Source organism: Nansenia antarctica, assembly GCF_963989245.1.
Source record: "Nansenia antarctica genome assembly, chromosome: 16".
In the NCBI taxonomy this organism is placed as follows: Eukaryota; Metazoa; Chordata; class Actinopteri; order Argentiniformes; family Microstomatidae; genus Nansenia; species Nansenia antarctica.
The window spans coordinates 24173447-24191099 of record NC_137686.1 but is presented as its reverse complement, the minus strand read 5'-3'; the positions used below and the strand labels follow the sequence as shown (position 1 = coordinate 24191099).

At 39.7% G+C, this 17653-nt stretch overlaps 1 protein-coding gene across 1 annotated transcript; it reads right to left on the bottom strand.

Moving 5' to 3' along the window:
• Positions 1 to 5246: 5246 nt before the first annotated feature.
• LOC308171438 (oxysterol-binding protein-related protein 1) lies at positions 5247 to 17643 on the bottom strand (the record flags this gene model as incomplete). The annotated part of the gene is made up of 10 exons (XM_080546281.1): positions 17512 to 17643; positions 17282 to 17379; positions 16844 to 17026; positions 16499 to 16606; positions 16054 to 16143; positions 15194 to 15311; positions 13370 to 13486; positions 13004 to 13127; positions 6097 to 6187; positions 5247 to 5349 (listed from the first exon to the last, which is right to left on the bottom strand). Exons 1-10 carry the CDS (start codon positions 17626 to 17628, stop codon positions 5247 to 5249), a joined length of 1149 nt encoding a protein of 382 aa, XP_080402407.1. The 5' UTR covers positions 17629 to 17643.
• Positions 17644 to 17653: the final 10 nt, after the last annotated feature.

The following is a 17653-nucleotide window of genomic DNA, read 5'->3' as shown; positions in this document are numbered from 1 at the left end:
CAGAGACACCAGAGACACACACATCTCCCAGAGTATCTCCACAAACATCTTTTGTGTAGCAGGTATAGATTGTGTACTGTATAATGTCTAGTAATAGTTTGAAACAAGTCCTTTTGAATGAATGAATGAATGGACTTTATTGTCATTGCTACAGTACAGGTACCAAAACAACGAAATTTAGGAGGGGTGGCTCCCCTGGTGTTAGGAAAGGGAAAAAAAAAAACTTTAAAAAAAAAAATCACAAAGAAGGGAAGGAGCTGGTTTACATAAATAAAGGCTATGTACACTATCCACTGTACTATACTGTACAGATAGATGACTAGGGTTGTCATATTGCACAATAGTATTATTTCACATTTATTTAAAGTGTCACAGTTTGCAGGCTTGAAATGTACATGTTTGTGCCTCAGCACTACACCTGATTTTTTCAGTCCAGCAGCTGCCATCAATCCGTCCAGACTGTCCAGGGCCCAGAACTTAGGTCTTTGCTGTGTTCAGGGCCTGGACGGCCCTGTGGTAGAAGCTGTTCTTCAGTCTGTTTGTCCTTGCGGCCAGGGTCCTGAACCGCCTTTTCGAGGGCAGCCTGGTAAAGTGTTCGTACCCAGGGTGGGTCGGGTCCCTGGAGATTTTGTTTGTAATTATGTTGTACGTTGTAATGAATGGCACTGTTTGTGACATTTCCCTAGGTTTCTCTGCCCACAGCACATTTAGATGACTCTCTGAAGGTATCACCTGAATCCAGTCTGGTCAGGGTTCCCTCTGGGTCTGTCAGTGACAGTATTTCACCAGCTGTGTCAGCTAGATGCTCTGGGAGTGACCTATTTGAAGGAGCTTCCGTTGGGCACATTACACCAGCTGTGTCTGCTAGATGTTCAAGATGTGAAATGTCAGGCAGAGCTTCCTCTGAAACAGCTGCAGTTGGAGCAGAGACACCAGAGAGACACGTGTCTCCCAGAGTATCCCCACAAACATCATTTGTGTCAGGTAAGAGTCACTTACTTTTAAAATATTGTTTACGGTCACCAGTGTACTGTTGGGTAACATATTGATGATAACTCGTTCCATTATCAGATGGTGTCTCTCTAATCTACATCAGATGAACCAGATGTCCAGTCTGGCCAGAGTTCCTTCCGGGTCAGAAAGACTATCAGAAAGAGAACTAAAGAACTATCAGAAAGAGCCCCCTCTGAAACTGCCATGGAGGCCGGGACGCCAGAGAGACAGACATCTCCACAAACATCTGTGGCCCTAAAATCTAACCCTAACCCTGTTTCTGATACAACAGTTTTTTTTACAGAGATGCTCATTTGGGAGAACTGCCTCTTTCGCCATCCATTGGTGAAGGACTTTGTCTTCCAGACTTGGAGATGGAATTTGACCAGATAAAAACGTCAAGAAGTGACGTCATCCAAAGGTCTCCCTCTGAAACCCATGTGTTGGATGGAGCATGCAGAGTGTTCTCTGTCAGGATCCCCAGTAGAGAGGAGAGCGTGGGGAAGAATAGCAGAGTCACCAGAGAGACACACATCTCCCAGAGTATCTCAACAAACAGCATATGTGTCAGGTAGGCTTACAACAGTCTTTCATATGAGTTGAAAGGATCTCTACTCATACGGTGCATATCAAACATAGCTAAAATATCTTTAATCCCTGGCTCGTGTTAATATCTCTCTCCAACAGCTACAGGCTGAGACTGCCAATGGCCCCAGGCCTGAGCTAGATTACTCTTCCTGATACGACTGGTGGATTGATGATTCACTTGCTTAGTCAAATGTATTGATTGTAAGTCGCTTTGGAATAAGGCGTCTGCTAAATGCCGTAAATGTAAATGTTACCTAAATCCAGTCTGACCAGGGTTCCCTCTGGGTCGCTGAGTGAAGGTGCTGTCGAATTATCCTCTATGGGGGCGTTCTCTAGTGTGGAGGTGATCTACAAAGCACTCTGCTTTGGGTACTCTGTTAGGGCTTTCACACCGGCAAAGAACCGTGCCGGTTCGCGTTCGCGTTCGGAAACCTCCGAACGTTGCTGCTGTCTGGCGAACGAGCCCGCGTTCATACCAGTGTGAAAGCCCTATGAGAGAAGTTCTGGCAGTGACCTGTCAGAACGAGTAATCTCTGACTGGTGCAGACATTTCACCAGCGTCGAGCAAGGCCAGGGTTTCCCGCTCACCATCGATGGATGGTCAGAGGTAACAACGAACTGCTACTCTTGGGGATTCTTCTTGCGGTGTCTGCGAATGGTTCTAGGAGTGGCCTATCAGGAAGAGCTTCCTCTGAAACAGCTATAGAAGGTGTAGTACGAAGAGTGTCTTCAGTCAGGATCCCCGGGAGAGAGCAGAGTGTGGGGAGAACATCAGAGACACCAGAGAGAACACAGTTCTTCTCTGTTCCCACCTTATGTGGATGTCTCCCCCACAGCTACAGTTTTGTCATCTACATCCAGTCTGGCCAGGGTTCCCTCTGGGTCTCTGTGACATTACTGTAGAATCAACTCGTACGGCCTTCCATGTGGAGGGGATCTACAAAGCACCACCAATAGAGGAGCCACTGGTGTTTCCTAATGTTACTTTGGCAGACATTTCACCAGCTGTGTCTGTGAGAAGTTCTAGGAGTGACCTATCAGAACAATTTCCCTCTGAAACAGCCGTAGGGACAGCACACAGTGTGTCCTCAGTCAGGATCTCCAGTAGAGAAGAAAGTGTGGGAACAGCAGCAGAGAGACAAACATCTCCCAGAGTATCTCCACAAACATCATGTGTCAAGTACAGAAGTGATCATATACTGATTGGACATTGTTAGTGGAACATAACACAATAAGTAATTAGTCACTATGTTGATGCCTTTCTTTTTTTCTTTTTTTCTTTTATCCCTTTTTCACCCAATTTGGTAGCCAATTGAACCCAACCTAGCATCCAATTATCCCCTGCCTATTGCGTAGGATCCGCCGCACGACCCCGTGGCCGGCAGCCCCAGAGGAGGCCGCCAGGCAGACTAGCTGACTGGCTCCTCGAGCCCAGCACCGTTATTCCGGCACCCCGGGGGCGCTGTTGCGCGACGGATCCTTGTCCGGAAATATTCTTATACCGCCCTCGGGAGCGGCCGCTCAATATGCCGTTCCCTGTGTGTGCCCCGGCCATATCCGGGTCTGGCGAGCTGGGATTCGATCCCAGTCCCCGGTGGGCAGCTTGCACTAGTGGCTAGTGCTTAGACCGCTACACCACTGCGGGGCAATGTTGATGCCTTTCTGACAGCTACAGGGTTGTCACCTACATTCAGTCTGGCCAGGGTTTCCTATGGGTCTCTCAGTATTTCACCTGCTGTGTCAGCAAGATGCTCTGGCTGTGAACTATCAGAAAGAGCCCCCTCTGAAACTGCCATAATGGAGGCAGCACAGAGTGTCCTCAGTCAGGATCTTTTACGTCAGGTAAACCTTCAATTTAGCATGATTCCTCCACGATAAAATTATTCACTGTGAGCATATGCAGAAGAAGAATTTGTTTTCTTGAAGGTGTCTCATCCTGTTGATATTCTTGTAGGGTTACAGGACAACACTACCCAGGTGTCAGGAACAAACATTCACCTTCAAGAAGACATAACCGCCTGGCCCACAGCAGTGCAGTCTGGGACATGGGGTCTCTCCTGACCCTGATGTAGTAGCACTTTATACAAAATACAAGTATTTTTTATTATTATTTTTAAATATTTTTCCCCTTTATTTATCCACTTGGTCAATATTTGCTTAGTCCTTCAGTAAACACTTGCTCATATGTGACAGCAGCTGGTGCTGATTTTCAACAACACGCTCGCTAGTCAAGCCAAAAGATTGCAATGCAATGGATTCCGTGCATTGCAATAGTTTGGCTTGACTAGCGAGTGTGTCGTTGAAAATCATTAACATTTAAAAAAAAAATACATTTGCTCGGTTGCCGACTTGTTCCCACTTTCACCAGCTGCTTGCACATACAGAGAGCAAGTAAGTGAGGTTGTTAATGAAATAAAACAAGCATGACAAAAGCATTAAGGTAACATTAAGCTTTTATTTAGCAACAATAGAAATATGTTTCTTTTTAAATTTCTAATATGATCTGCGCAGGGGGTAAAATGGTACAGGTGGGTGCCTGAACTACCTAGTCTACCTTTACCGCCTTATATTACATGATAATCTCTAGTGCTTTACAGAAGTTACAGCAGCTATTCACAACGAAGTCAACTTGGAATGTTGTGTGTGCGAATGTGCAGCCAATGCTTGCATAGTAAAAAGTGGTGCATGGTGCGTTACATCTGCATTCATTGTGAGGGGAAAGAATTCCAAACAGATCTATGTTCTTTTAAAGAATGATCCTCAATTATTATGTTTCCAACTATATTTCAGATACTTTGAATAGCACACACCGAGAGAAAATATATCTTTACACAGAGCCGAGTGATCAAACTCAGCTATGTATTTATCTATGTATCTGCTATGGACGCAACCGTCAGGATTCTATGTACAGTGATACGATTAATTGTCTCTGCACAAAGAACTACAGTACATTGAATCATAGCTCAGACAACTAAACTCTGAGCTCTATCCCGATATGTATAAACACGTCTGCAATGTCCCCGGGCATGGCTACGGAGACCTAAGCAGCAGAAATGAGAGTTTACGACAGTAAGTGTTTGTCTTAAGAGATTCTCATTCTGCCCAATAAGTACAAGCCTGAGCCAGAAGCTACTTCACACACAACCTGAAAGCTCTACGTTGTTCTAAGAGTGATACTGTTGAATGTGCGCAGAAGAAGAAGTAAGCGCACCATGTGCACTGCGTTTAAATAGGATATACATCTACAAGTGATGCGTTCAAGTCAAAACACTCCATCTTAAAAACATTATGACAGGCAGATTTATATCCTACTTTCTTCCAAAGACGTCTCTACTTATAGGCTACACACAGTGGTCGTTGTCCATAGCTTACAGGCTCAAGAAGACAGGTTTATCGTTGTGCTTTCGAGTGTGAGATAAGATGGGTTTGGAAGCTGCTGAGTGGTTGCCTTGGATGTCACTCAACTCCCAACAGTTAAGGACCATCAAGGACTATTTTCTTCACGATAAGGCCAATTAATTTCCCTCCCTTCACCTTGCTTATGTTGTTATTATAACTCTCGCATCCATTACACTTTTGATAGCACACCCTCATAAGTTCTACCATGAATATATCAAAAACAGGAGAGAGTTTACATGGAGGTGTAAAGGTTGATTGCGGGTGTGTTAGTATATGTCAGGTAGCTGAGCGTAGTCCCTGTCCCAATAGCCTTTTGAGTAGAGCCAGTCCTGAGCTTTGTTGTAGGGGTTTGGACCCTGGTGAAACCACCTGTGGGAATGAGGGACCAAAAACTAGAGTCAGACACACAAGAACAGAGATGGGTGGGGATGGATACATTTACGGCATTTTAGCAGACACCTTTATCCAAAGTGACTTTACTATACATTTGTGTACGTGAATCATCTATCCATTGTTCATAAGAAAAAAGTTATCTATGCTAGGACCAGAGGCCATTGGCAGTTACAATGCCATATATTGTAACGTAAACGTTTATTTAAAATATAAATATAGTCAGCTATAGGCTACTATTCATGGGTACGTTACTACGTTTACAGAAAAGTTCACAGCACCAAAATAATCTTTACACCCATAGTCTTCGATACACTTGGGATATTAGTACTGCAGAGCTTTTGGGGATCCCCCCCCCCCCCCTTGATTTAGTAAAGCATGCATTTGTGTTCGAAATGATGTGTTCCTTCACTGCAGTTCTGAATCTGTCCTGCAGGGGATGGTAGAGTGCAACACTCGAACACTGAACCAAACCACAGGCACAGCAGTCTAGGGCACAGTGGGTAAGCCAAACCTGGGGCCAAGCACAGGGTTCCTTCTCAGTGGCAACATGAGGAGGAGGCTTAACACAGCCCAAAACAAACGCAGAGGTAGTTAGCCAAGCAGACCTGGCATTAGCATACAAACACTTTTTATGAGTTTAGAGGGTGTTTTTCTTTTTTTTTTGGGGGGGGGGGGGGTGAAGGAGTTATAGGTTAGGAGGTATACCAGGTAACATTAACTTACTTTATTTTCCATTCGTCCGTAGATTTGGAGCGATGTTTCCGCGCCACCCTCTGTTTCTCCTCTAACCGCTTCTTCTCTGCACTCGCCGAATCTGAGACAGACAGATACACGTTTTAATATTACACACAAACAAAGGTTTTGAGTATAGTATGATATATTATGATGTAATATAGTAAGCGTCACCAAAAAAAACATAGTATAGTATGACTACATCATAGTATAGTATGATGTCGTCTTACTATACTATGTTTTTTTTTGTGACGCTTACTATACTACATCAAAATATGTCATACTATACTATGTTCTTTTTTCCATTTTTTGTGACGCTTACTATATTACATCAAAATATGTCATACTATACTATGTTCTTTTTTAATTTTTTTGTGACGCTTACTATATTACATCAAAATATGTCATACTATACTATGTTCTTTTTTTAATTTTTTGTGACGCTTACTATATTACATCAAAATATGTCATACTATACTATGTTCTTTTTTCCATTTTTTGTGACGCTTACTATATTACATCAAAATATGTCATACTATACTATGTTCTTTTTTTCATTTTTTGTGACGCTTACTATATTACATCAAAATATGTCATACTATACTATGTTCTTTTTTAAAAAAAATTGTGACGCTTACTATATTACATCAAAATATGTCATACTATACTATGTTCTTTTTTCATTTTTTGTGACGCTTACTATATTACATCAAAATATGTCATACTATACTATGTTCTTTTTTTCATTTTTTGTGACGCTTACTATATTACATCAAAATATGTCATACTATACTGTTCTTTTTTTCATTTTTTGTGACGCTTACTATATTACATCAAAATATGTCATACTATACTATGTTCTTTTTTTCATTTTTTGTGACGCTTACTATATTACATCAAAATATGTCATACTATACTATGTTCTTTTTTTCATTTTTTGTGACGCTTACTATATTACATCAAAATATGTCATACTATACTATGTTCTTTTTTTCATTTTTTGTGACGCTTACTATATTACATCAAAATATGTCATACTATACTATGTTCTTTTTTTCATTTTTTGTGACGCTTACTATACTACATCAAAATATGTCATACTATACTATGTTCTTTTTTTCATTTTTTGTGACGCTTACTATATTACATCAAAATATGTCATACTATACTATGTTCTTTTTTTCATTTTTTGTGACGCTTACTATATTACATCAAAATATGTCATACTATACTATGTTCTTTTTTTAATTTTTTGTGACGCTTACTATATTACATCAAAATATGTCATACTATACTATGTTCTTTTTTCATTTTTTGTGACGCTTACTATCAAAATATGTCATACTATACTATGTTATTTTTTTCATTTTTTGTGACGCTTACTATATTACATCAAAATATGTCATACTATACTATGTTCTTTTTTTCATTTTTTGTGACGCTTACTATATTACATCAAAATATGTCATACTATACTATGTTCTTTTTTCATTTTTTGTGACGCTTACTATATTACATCAAAATATGTCATACTATACTATGTTCTTTTTTTCATTTTTTGTGACGCTTACTATATATATTACATCAAAATATGTCATACTATACTATGTTCTTTTTTTCATTTTTTGTGACGCTTACTATATTACATCAAAATATGTCATACTATACAATGTTCTTTTTTTCATTTTTTGTGACGCTTACTATATTACATCAAAATATGTCATACTATACTATGTTCTTTTTTTCATTTTTTGTGACGCTTACTATATTACATCAAAATATGTCATACTATACTATGTTCTTTTTTTCATTATTTGTGACGCTTACTATATTACATCAAAATATGTCATACTATACTATGTTCTTTTTTTCATTTTTTGTGACGCTTACTATATTACATCAAAATATGTCATACTATACTATGTTCTTTTTTTCATTTTTTGTGACGTTTACTATATTACATCAAAATATGTCATACTATACTATGTTCTTTTTTTCATTTTTTGTGACGCTTACTATATTACATCAAAATATGTCATACTATACTATGTTCTTTTTTTCATTTTTTGTGACGCTTACTATATTACATCAAAATATGTCATACTATACTATGTTCTTTTTTTAATTTTTTGTGACGCTTACTATATTACATCAAAATATGTCATACTATACTATGTTCTTTTTTTCATTTTTTGTGACGCTTACTATATTACATCAAAATATGTCATACTATACTATGTTCTTTTTTTCATTTTTTGTGACGCTTACTATATTACATCAAAATATGTCATACTATACTATGTTCTTTTTTTCATTTTTTTGTGACGCTTACTATACTACATCAAAATATATCATACTATACTATATTATACTACAACATAGTATACTATCATATTATAAATGTGTGTGTCCATGTGCTTTTGTATTACAATAAAGGAAAAAAAGAATTAAGTGGAAAAAAGAACATAGTATAGTATGATATTATATATCTTCTTTTTTTCCCTTCACTTTATTATTTTTTTCCTTAGAGAGAAATAGAGAGAAACCTAGGATATAAAGAGAAACCTAGGATAGAGAAACCTAGCATATAAAGGGAAACCTAGGATATAAAGGGAAACCTAGGATATAAAGGGAAACCTGGGATATAAAGGGAAACCTGGGATAGAGAGGGAAACCTAGGATAGAGAGGGAAACCTAGGATATGAAGGGAAACCTAGCATAGTGAGAGAACCCTAGGATATATAGAGAAACCTAGGATATAAAGAGAAACCTAGGATATAAAGAGAAACCTAGGATATAAAGAGAAACCTAGGATATAAAGGGAAACCTAGGATATAAATAGAAACCTGGGATAGAGAGAGAAACCTAGGATAGAGAGGGAAACCTAGGATATAAAGGGAAACCTAGGATATAAAGAGAAACCTAGGATATAGAGGGAAACCTAGGATATAAAGGGAAACCTAGGATATAGAGAGAAACCTAGGATATAAAGGGAAACCTAGGATATAAATAGAAACCTAGGATATAAAGAGAAACCTAGGATATAAAGAGAAACCTAGCATATAAAGGGAAACCTAGGATATAAAGGGGAAACTAGGATATAAAGGGAAACCTAGGATATAAAGAGAAACCTGGGATAGAGAGAGAAACCTAGGATAGAGAGAGAAACCTAGGATATAAATAGAAACCTAGGATAGAGAGAGAAACATAGGATAGAGAGGGAAACCTAGGATATAAAGGGAAACCTAGGATATAAAGGGAAACCTAGGATATAAAGGGAAACCTAGGATATAAAGAGAAACCTAGGATATAAAGGGAAACCTAGGATATAGAGAGAAACCTAGGATATAGAGAGAAACCTAGGATATAAAGGGAAACCTAGGATATAAATAGAAACCTAGGATATAAAGAGAAACCTAGGATATAAAGAGAAACCTAGCATATAAAGGGAAACCTAGGATATAAAGGGGAAACTAGGATATAAAGGGAAACCTAGGATATAAAGAGAAACCTAGGATAGAGAGAAACCTAGGATATGTTCTTTTTTTCATTTTTTGTGACGCTTACTATATTACATCAAAATATGTCATACTATACTATGTTCTTTTTTCTTTTTTTGTGACGCTTACTATATTACATCAAAATATGTCATACTATACTATGTTCTTTTTTTCATTTTTTGTGACGCTTACTATATTACATCAAAATATGTCATACTATACTATGTTCTTTTTTTCATTTTTTGTGACGCTTACTATATTACATCAAAATATGTCATACTATACTATGTTCTTTTTTTCATTTTTTTGTGACGCTTACTATACTACATCAAAATATATCATACTATACTATATTATACTACAACATAGTATACTATCATATTATAAATGTGTGTGTCCATGTGCTTTTGTATTACAATAAAGGAAAAAAAGAATTAAGTGGAAAAAAGAACATAGTATAGTATGATATTATATATCTTCTTTTTTTCCCTTCACTTTATTATTTTTTTCCTTAGAGAGAAATAGAGAGAAACCTAGGATATAAAGAGAAACCTAGGATAGAGAAACCTAGCATATAAAGGGAAACCTAGGATATAAAGGGAAACCTGGGATATAAAGGGAAACCTAGGATATAAAGGGAAACCTGGGATAGAGAGGGAAACCTAGGATAGAGAGGGAAACCTAGGATATGAAGGGAAACCTAGCATAGTGAGAGAACCCTAGGATATAGAGAGAAACCTAGGATATAAAGAGAAACCTAGGATATAAAGAGAAACCTAGGATATAAAGAGAAACCTAGGATATAAAGGGAAACCTAGGATATAAATAGAAACCTGGGATAGAGAGAGAAACCTAGGATAGAGAGGGAAACCTAGGATATAAAGGGAAACCTAGGATATAAAGAGAAACCTAGGATATAGAGGGAAACCTAGGATATAAAGGGAAACCTAGGATATAGAGAGAAACCTAGGATATAAAGGGAAACCTAGGATATAAATAGAAACCTAGGATATAAAGAGAAACCTAGGATATAAAGAGAAACCTAGCATATAAAGGGAAACCTAGGATATAAAGGGGAAAATAGGATATAAAGGGAAACCTAGGATATAAAGAGAAACCTGGGATAGAGAGAGAAACCTAGGATAGAGAGAGAAACCTAGGATATAAATAGAAACCTAGGATAGAGAGAGAAACATAGGATAGAGAGGGAAACCTAGGATATAAAGGGAAACCTAGGATATAAAGGGAAACCTAGGATATAAAGGGAAACCTAGGATATAAAGAGAAACCTAGGATATAAAGGGAAACCTAGGATATAGAGAGAAACCTAGGATATAAAGGGAAACCTAGGATATAAATAGAAACCTAGGATATAAAGAGAAACCTAGGATATAAAGAGAAACCTAGCATATAAAGGGAAACCTAGGATATAAAGGGAAACCTAGGATAGAGAGAAACCTAGGATAGAGAGAGAAACCTAGGATATAAAGAGAAACCTAGGATAAAGGGAAACCTAGGATATAAAGGGAAACCTAGGATATAAAGAGAAACCTAGGATAGAGAGAAACCTAGGATAGAGAGAGAAACCTAGGATATAAAGAGAAACCTAGGATAAAGGGAAACCTAGGATATAAAGGGAAACCTAGGATATAAAGAGAAACCTAGGATATAAAGAGAAACCTAGGATATAAAGGGAAACCTAGGATATAAAGGGAAACCTAGGATATGAAGGGAAACCTGGGATATAAAGAGAAACCTAGGATAGAGAGAAACCTAGCATATAAAGAGAAACCTAGGATAGAGAGAGAAACCTAGGATATAAAGAGAAACCTAGAATATAAAGGGAAACCTGGGATAGAGAGTGAAACCTAGGATATAAAGAGAAACCTAGAATATAAAGGGAAACATAGGATAGAGAGGGAAACCTAGGATATAAAGAGAAACCTAGAATATAAAGGGAAACATAGGATAGAGAGGGAAACCTGGGATATATAGAGAAACCTAGGATATAAAGAGAAACCTAGCATATAAAGGGAAACCTAGGATATAAAGGGAAACCTAGGATAGAGAGGGAAACCTAGGATATATAGAGAAACCTAGAATATAAAGGGAAACATAGGATAGAGAGGGAAACCTGGGATATATAGAGAAACCTAGGATATAAAGAGAAACCTAGCATATAAAGGGAAACCTAGGATATAAAGGGAAACCTAGGATAGAGAGGGAAACCTAGGATATATAGAGAAACCTAGGATATAAAGAGAAACCTAGAATATAAAGGGAAACATAGGATAGAGAGGGAAACCTAGGATATAAAGAGAAACCTAGAATATAAAGGGAAACATAGGATAGAGAGGGAAACCTGGGATATATAGAGAAACCTAGGATATAAAGAGAAACCTAGCATATAAAGGGAAACCTAGGATATAAAGGGAAACCTAGGATAGAGAGGGAAACCTAGGATATATAGAGAAACCTAGGATATAAAGAGAAACCTAGCATATAAAGGGAAACCTAGGATAGAGAGAGAAACCTAGGATATAAAGGGAAACCTAGGATATAAAGAGAAACCTAGGATATGAAGGGAAACCTAGGATAGAGAGAGAAACCTAGGATAGAGAGAGACACCTAGGATATAAAGGGAAACCTAGGATATAAAGGGAAACCTAGGATAGAGAGGGAAACCTAGGATATAGAGAGACACCTAGGATATAAAGGGAAACCTAGGATAGAGAGAAACCTAGGATAGAGAGGGAAACCTAGGATATAAAGGGAAACCTAGGATGGACAGGGAAACCTAGGATATAAAGAGAAACCTAGGATAGAGAGGGAAACCTAGGATATAGAGAGACACCTAGGATATAAAGAGAAACCTAGGATATAAAGAGAAATCTAGGATAGAGAGAGAAACCTAGGATATAAAGAGAAACCTAGGATATAAAGAGAAACCTAGGATATAAAGGGAAACCTGGGATAGAGGGAGACCTAGGATAGAAAGGGAAACCTAGGATATAAAGAGAAACCTAGGATATAAAGGGAAACCTGGGATAGAGAGGGAAACCTAGGATAGAGAGGGAAACCTAGGATATAAAAGGAAACCTAGGATATAAAGGGAAACCTAGGATGGACAGGGAAACCTAGGATATAGAGAGAAACCTAGGTTATAGAGAGAAACCTAGGATATAAAGGGAACCCTATGATATGAAGGGAAACCTAGGATTATTAAATACAAATATATAGTGGTGGTTAAAATAAGAATATGACTTGGGGTTTCCTCGACATCAACAAACAAAAAGATTCTCTTCCAAGAGCTTAATTGCTTGCAAGTCAATACACACATCACGCAGAAAATACTTTCAGCAGTACAGTACAATAGGTTTCACATTGAGTCTTTATACCTATGTCTCCGTTCTCCATGGATCTGATGTCAGGCCTGAGGCGACAGTCCGTGGGAGGGAGGACCCCCTCCATGCTCTTCTCCATCTCATTCAGCTGCATGGCAAACGTGGAGAAGGCGTAGAACTACCATGGAGGAGAAGATGAGATGGGGGGGGGGGGGGGGGAAACATGAGTGAAAACCAGCTCAACCAGCTCAAAATCACAAAAGAGTGAAGAAAGAGTCTCAAAACCTTTCCAAATGAACACCTCTCCTTTACTCCCCTAGCTCCCTCTCTCATCTCTTCTCCCCCATACCTTCCACTTTCCAACTCTATCATAGAGTCCGTTATCTGACCCCCCCCCCCTTGCTGCTCTGTCCCTCTCACCTCAGCGTAGTTGTCTGGGCGGGGGGCTATCCTCCAGACAAGTTCACTTCCTGGTATGGCCTGGACGGTCTCAGTCTCGGGAGGGGGCATCTCCTCCGGCTCCTCATCCACACTGCTCTGGAGGGGGACGACGAGAACACACAACTATGGGTTAATCCTTCAGCCAGGTACAGTACTGTGTCTCCACCCTAAAAGAAAAAAAACTAGAGATAGCTTATATGCTTATTAAAAAAATAAACGTTTGGAGCAACTGGACTAATTACATTATAAGGCCTTGATTATTTACATGTATTGTGTGTGCGGAAGGTTTATTGCCTGGTCCTATGAAGATACATATCATACTGGAGACAGTTTATCTCATTGCTTCTCTAAGCAAATCGAGTGATAGAGAGACAACATCACTCATAACAAGTTACATAACACTGTAGGGATGGAGCCAGTCCCTGGCTGTTGATCCAGGAAGTTGTTCATTAGTGCATACAGTAAAGCAGGCGTAATCAGATCCAGCCCTTTGATCAATTTTGAACATTAATGAACATGAATAAATTAATAAACCTTCAAAAATCTGATATTTGGTGCCAAAATGAGCCCGAGTTTAATTTTCACTGTTGTCCAGCCCATTGAGAACTGTTAAATCACCAAGGTATCAGTGGACAGACAATCAGCATTCGCTCACCATTCTTCAACGTTGAATTTTGCAACTTTGCTAGACTGATCTGATTGATTGATTGATTGAAAACTTTATTAGAAGATTTGTAGAAGTAGGTACATGAAAGTACATATTACATACAAGGTCAACTAAAAGGATAAAAACCCAAGAAAGCCACTGGCTTATTTCAATTGGGGTCCTTGATTCTCAATTCATCGTTACATGTAAGACAGACAAAAAAAAACTAGTACTATCTACAAGATAATACAGACAAATAACTAGTACTATCTACAAGTTAAATATACATCCATCATGGGAAGAACAATACAACAAAACATCAGGTATGTACAGCGGGTAGGACAGGTGGGGACATACACCACAGGTGGGGGCGGGGGACAAAACACAAAGTATGTACAGTGGGTAGTTCGGGTCTTTTAATCTGATTTTTGATTTAGAGGGTCCAGTTACGGATTGCAGCCTCCTGTAAATGTTTTTTGAGAGTGGTTTTGAAGGTGGGCAGTGTTTTGCACTCCTTTAAGATTATAGGAAGGGCGTTCCACATTGAGACATGCAACCTGTGGGCTGTGCGTAGCTTTGGACGGAGCATGTCAATGGAGAGCAACTTATGCATGTCTTTAATGTTGTGTAAAGCACCTTTGAATTGCCCCTGTTGTATGAAAGGTGCAATACAAATAAACTTGCCTTGCCAATTCCCAAACGAAATGAGATGTTTGAATCAACATACAGAACAATCAGATTCTCTCACATGAACGCTAATACATTTACCATCCATTACCTCCTGACAAATAAACACCGTTATCATTGCCTGAACCAAACTTTTCTGCCTTTGCCCCATCAAAGTAGTGCAATTTTTCCTCATTCAAATGGAAAAAGAAGATCACGGTGTGTGTTGTGTTCATATTCAGTGAGAAGTGACAAAATGAATGTGGATTTATCGGCATGGACAGCACTTACATTTGTAATAATTGTTACTTAAAAAATAATGTAGTGGTATTTGTCCGTTGTTGTTTTCCAGGTGTATGCAGACATTAGGAAGGCTAATCACATGCATGTCAGAATGTCTGGCCCCCTTGCAAATAACATTTGAAACTCCTTCAAGCCCCTTCAAGAACATAGTTGAACACACACACATAGCCCTGCAGGACGGTACATACCCGCTTCTTCTCCTCCACATTCTTCTTGTCAGACTTCTTGTGGGAATCAAAGATGGCAGGGTCCACTGTGTACAGACACTCGGTCCATTTGCCATAGATGGCACAAAGCTTCTTTTTGCTGGAAACACACACAGACACACACACACAGCAGGGTTGGCACATTGAGCGGCAGGCTTCTGAAATATTATTACATGCATATTTAACGACGAGGATCAAACACAATATTGGTGAGGGATGAGAGATGTTGATTTTGTTGATGCGAGACTAGATCTGTACTGTGTACCAAGCTGGCCTTTTGTTTGTTGCCCTTGATTTTAGTTAAAATGATATTCACACTTTCAGAATCACTCATGTGCACATTAAGTATTGTGAATATTTTATGCTTCATGAGTAAATGGCCTTGCATGTGATCTGAGGACGCCATCTTCATATTGAATACTGCTATATCTGTATGGCCATAATAACATATTAACACTAGAACAGACATACTTCTTTACCTACTATAAGAGCCGCCTCTTTACAATGCTCAAGCTGCTATTTACACACAACGACCACTAGTTGGCCGCTTGTAAATTAGCCTGCTTCCTACATAGAAAAACAAAGCAAAATAGCTTTATACTAGCTTATCCTGATGTGATTTTGAAAATGTAAGGATACTGGGTGGTAGAACGCACATATCTAGGAAAAGTCATGAAAGGAGGGTCCTGAAATTTGATCGAGTGCAAAGATATAACATTATTTTCTTTACTCACAGGGGTCAAATGACCCCACCCACGGCTCTTTAAAAAAAGAGAGCGACAACCCAACCCAAACCATCAACAATGCAATTGCAAACCAAAAGGTGGTACACACACACATACTTCTTATCCAGAATGTGGCCCTCCACCTTGTGCAGCTCTTTCCCGAAGAGACCACAGGGTTTGAACGTCAGGCAGCATCTCTCCCCGGTCCTGTGACAGAATGACAAACTCTTGTGTTTACACATTCTCTTTCAGTATTCCCCACGGTCAGACACACACACAGCCGCTCTCAGACATTCACCGCTCGCTCTCTCTCTCTCCTTGGCAAAGCAACAGTCCCGGTTCTGTTTCCCTGATCCATCGACCGGAAATGATCAAAGACATTTAACATGCTCACCATGTACATTCACACAGACTAACACAGAGAACATAACCTACTGTAACACACACAGTAACCTACTGACTGTCACACACACAGACAGACACACAGACACAGACGCACACGCACACGCACACACACACACACACACACACACACACACACACACACACACACGGCCCTTACTTGTGATTGATCACCTCCACATTGCCATACTGCTCGATCCAAAGCTGACCCACGATAATGTTATGGACACAGCAGGTGGGGTTGGTCCAGGTGTACGCTTCATTGTGTCTACAGAGAGAGAAAAGAGGGAGAGTTATTTTCATACTTAACGATTAGATCATTTAATGAAAGCAATTTGGTTCTATCTATCCTTGGGCAATTTGGTTCTATCCATTGCACCAGTCAAACTAAACTAAAAAAATAATGTAGTTTAAACTCAATCTAGTAAAGTTACAGCTCAAGGACTTGACTAGTAATGAGACCGGCGGTCAGAAGGAGGAGGAAGGTGTCTGGCTCCATACTGACTTGGGCAGCTCCAGGGTGATGATGCCCTTTGGCTCCGCCTCCACGCTCTTGCCCCAGAACTTGACTTTGGGGTAGATGGAGCCGTGGAAGAGGAAGTCCTCCTGCATGCCCTCGGCGTGGAAGGCACTGACGGGCGGGTGGTGGCTCACCTGCTCCGACATCCACCTGAAGCCCAGGTCCTCTCTGACGTGGGGGTGGGAGGAGGAGGAGAGGGGGTGGGAGGAGGAGGAGGAGGAGAGGGGGTGGGGTGGGTGGTGGGGGGGGGGGGAGACGACAGGGTGTCATGACAAGTCACAAGATATGTGTATGTACTGCACAATGTACATAGAGCCCATACACACACACACACACACACACACACACACACACACACACACACACAGACAGACACACAGACACACACACGAGAACGAGATAGGGTGGTATTGTAGTTCTAACCTGACCAGTTCGTAGGTTTCTCCCAGCAGAGGGTTGAAGGGCTTCCCAGTCCTCTCCCATTGTGACGCTACGGCAGACACAGCAAACGCTGCTACACACTAGAAAACACACAACACACTATCAGGTACTGTGAGCGTACTGCCCAAATCTCTTGAAGATAAACACTGTGTGTGTGTGTCTGTTTATTTATGTGAGAGATGATGATGATGATGATGATGATGACTAGTTACCTTCATCCTCTCTATAGAGTCGGTGGCGGCATTGGCCTGGTGGATGAGGTAGGTGTGTTCCATGTACTCTGTCAGCCTCTGGAGGAAACTCAGGGGCTCGTTAAACGCCACAGGCATGGCGATCTTGGACAGCTCCTGAGAA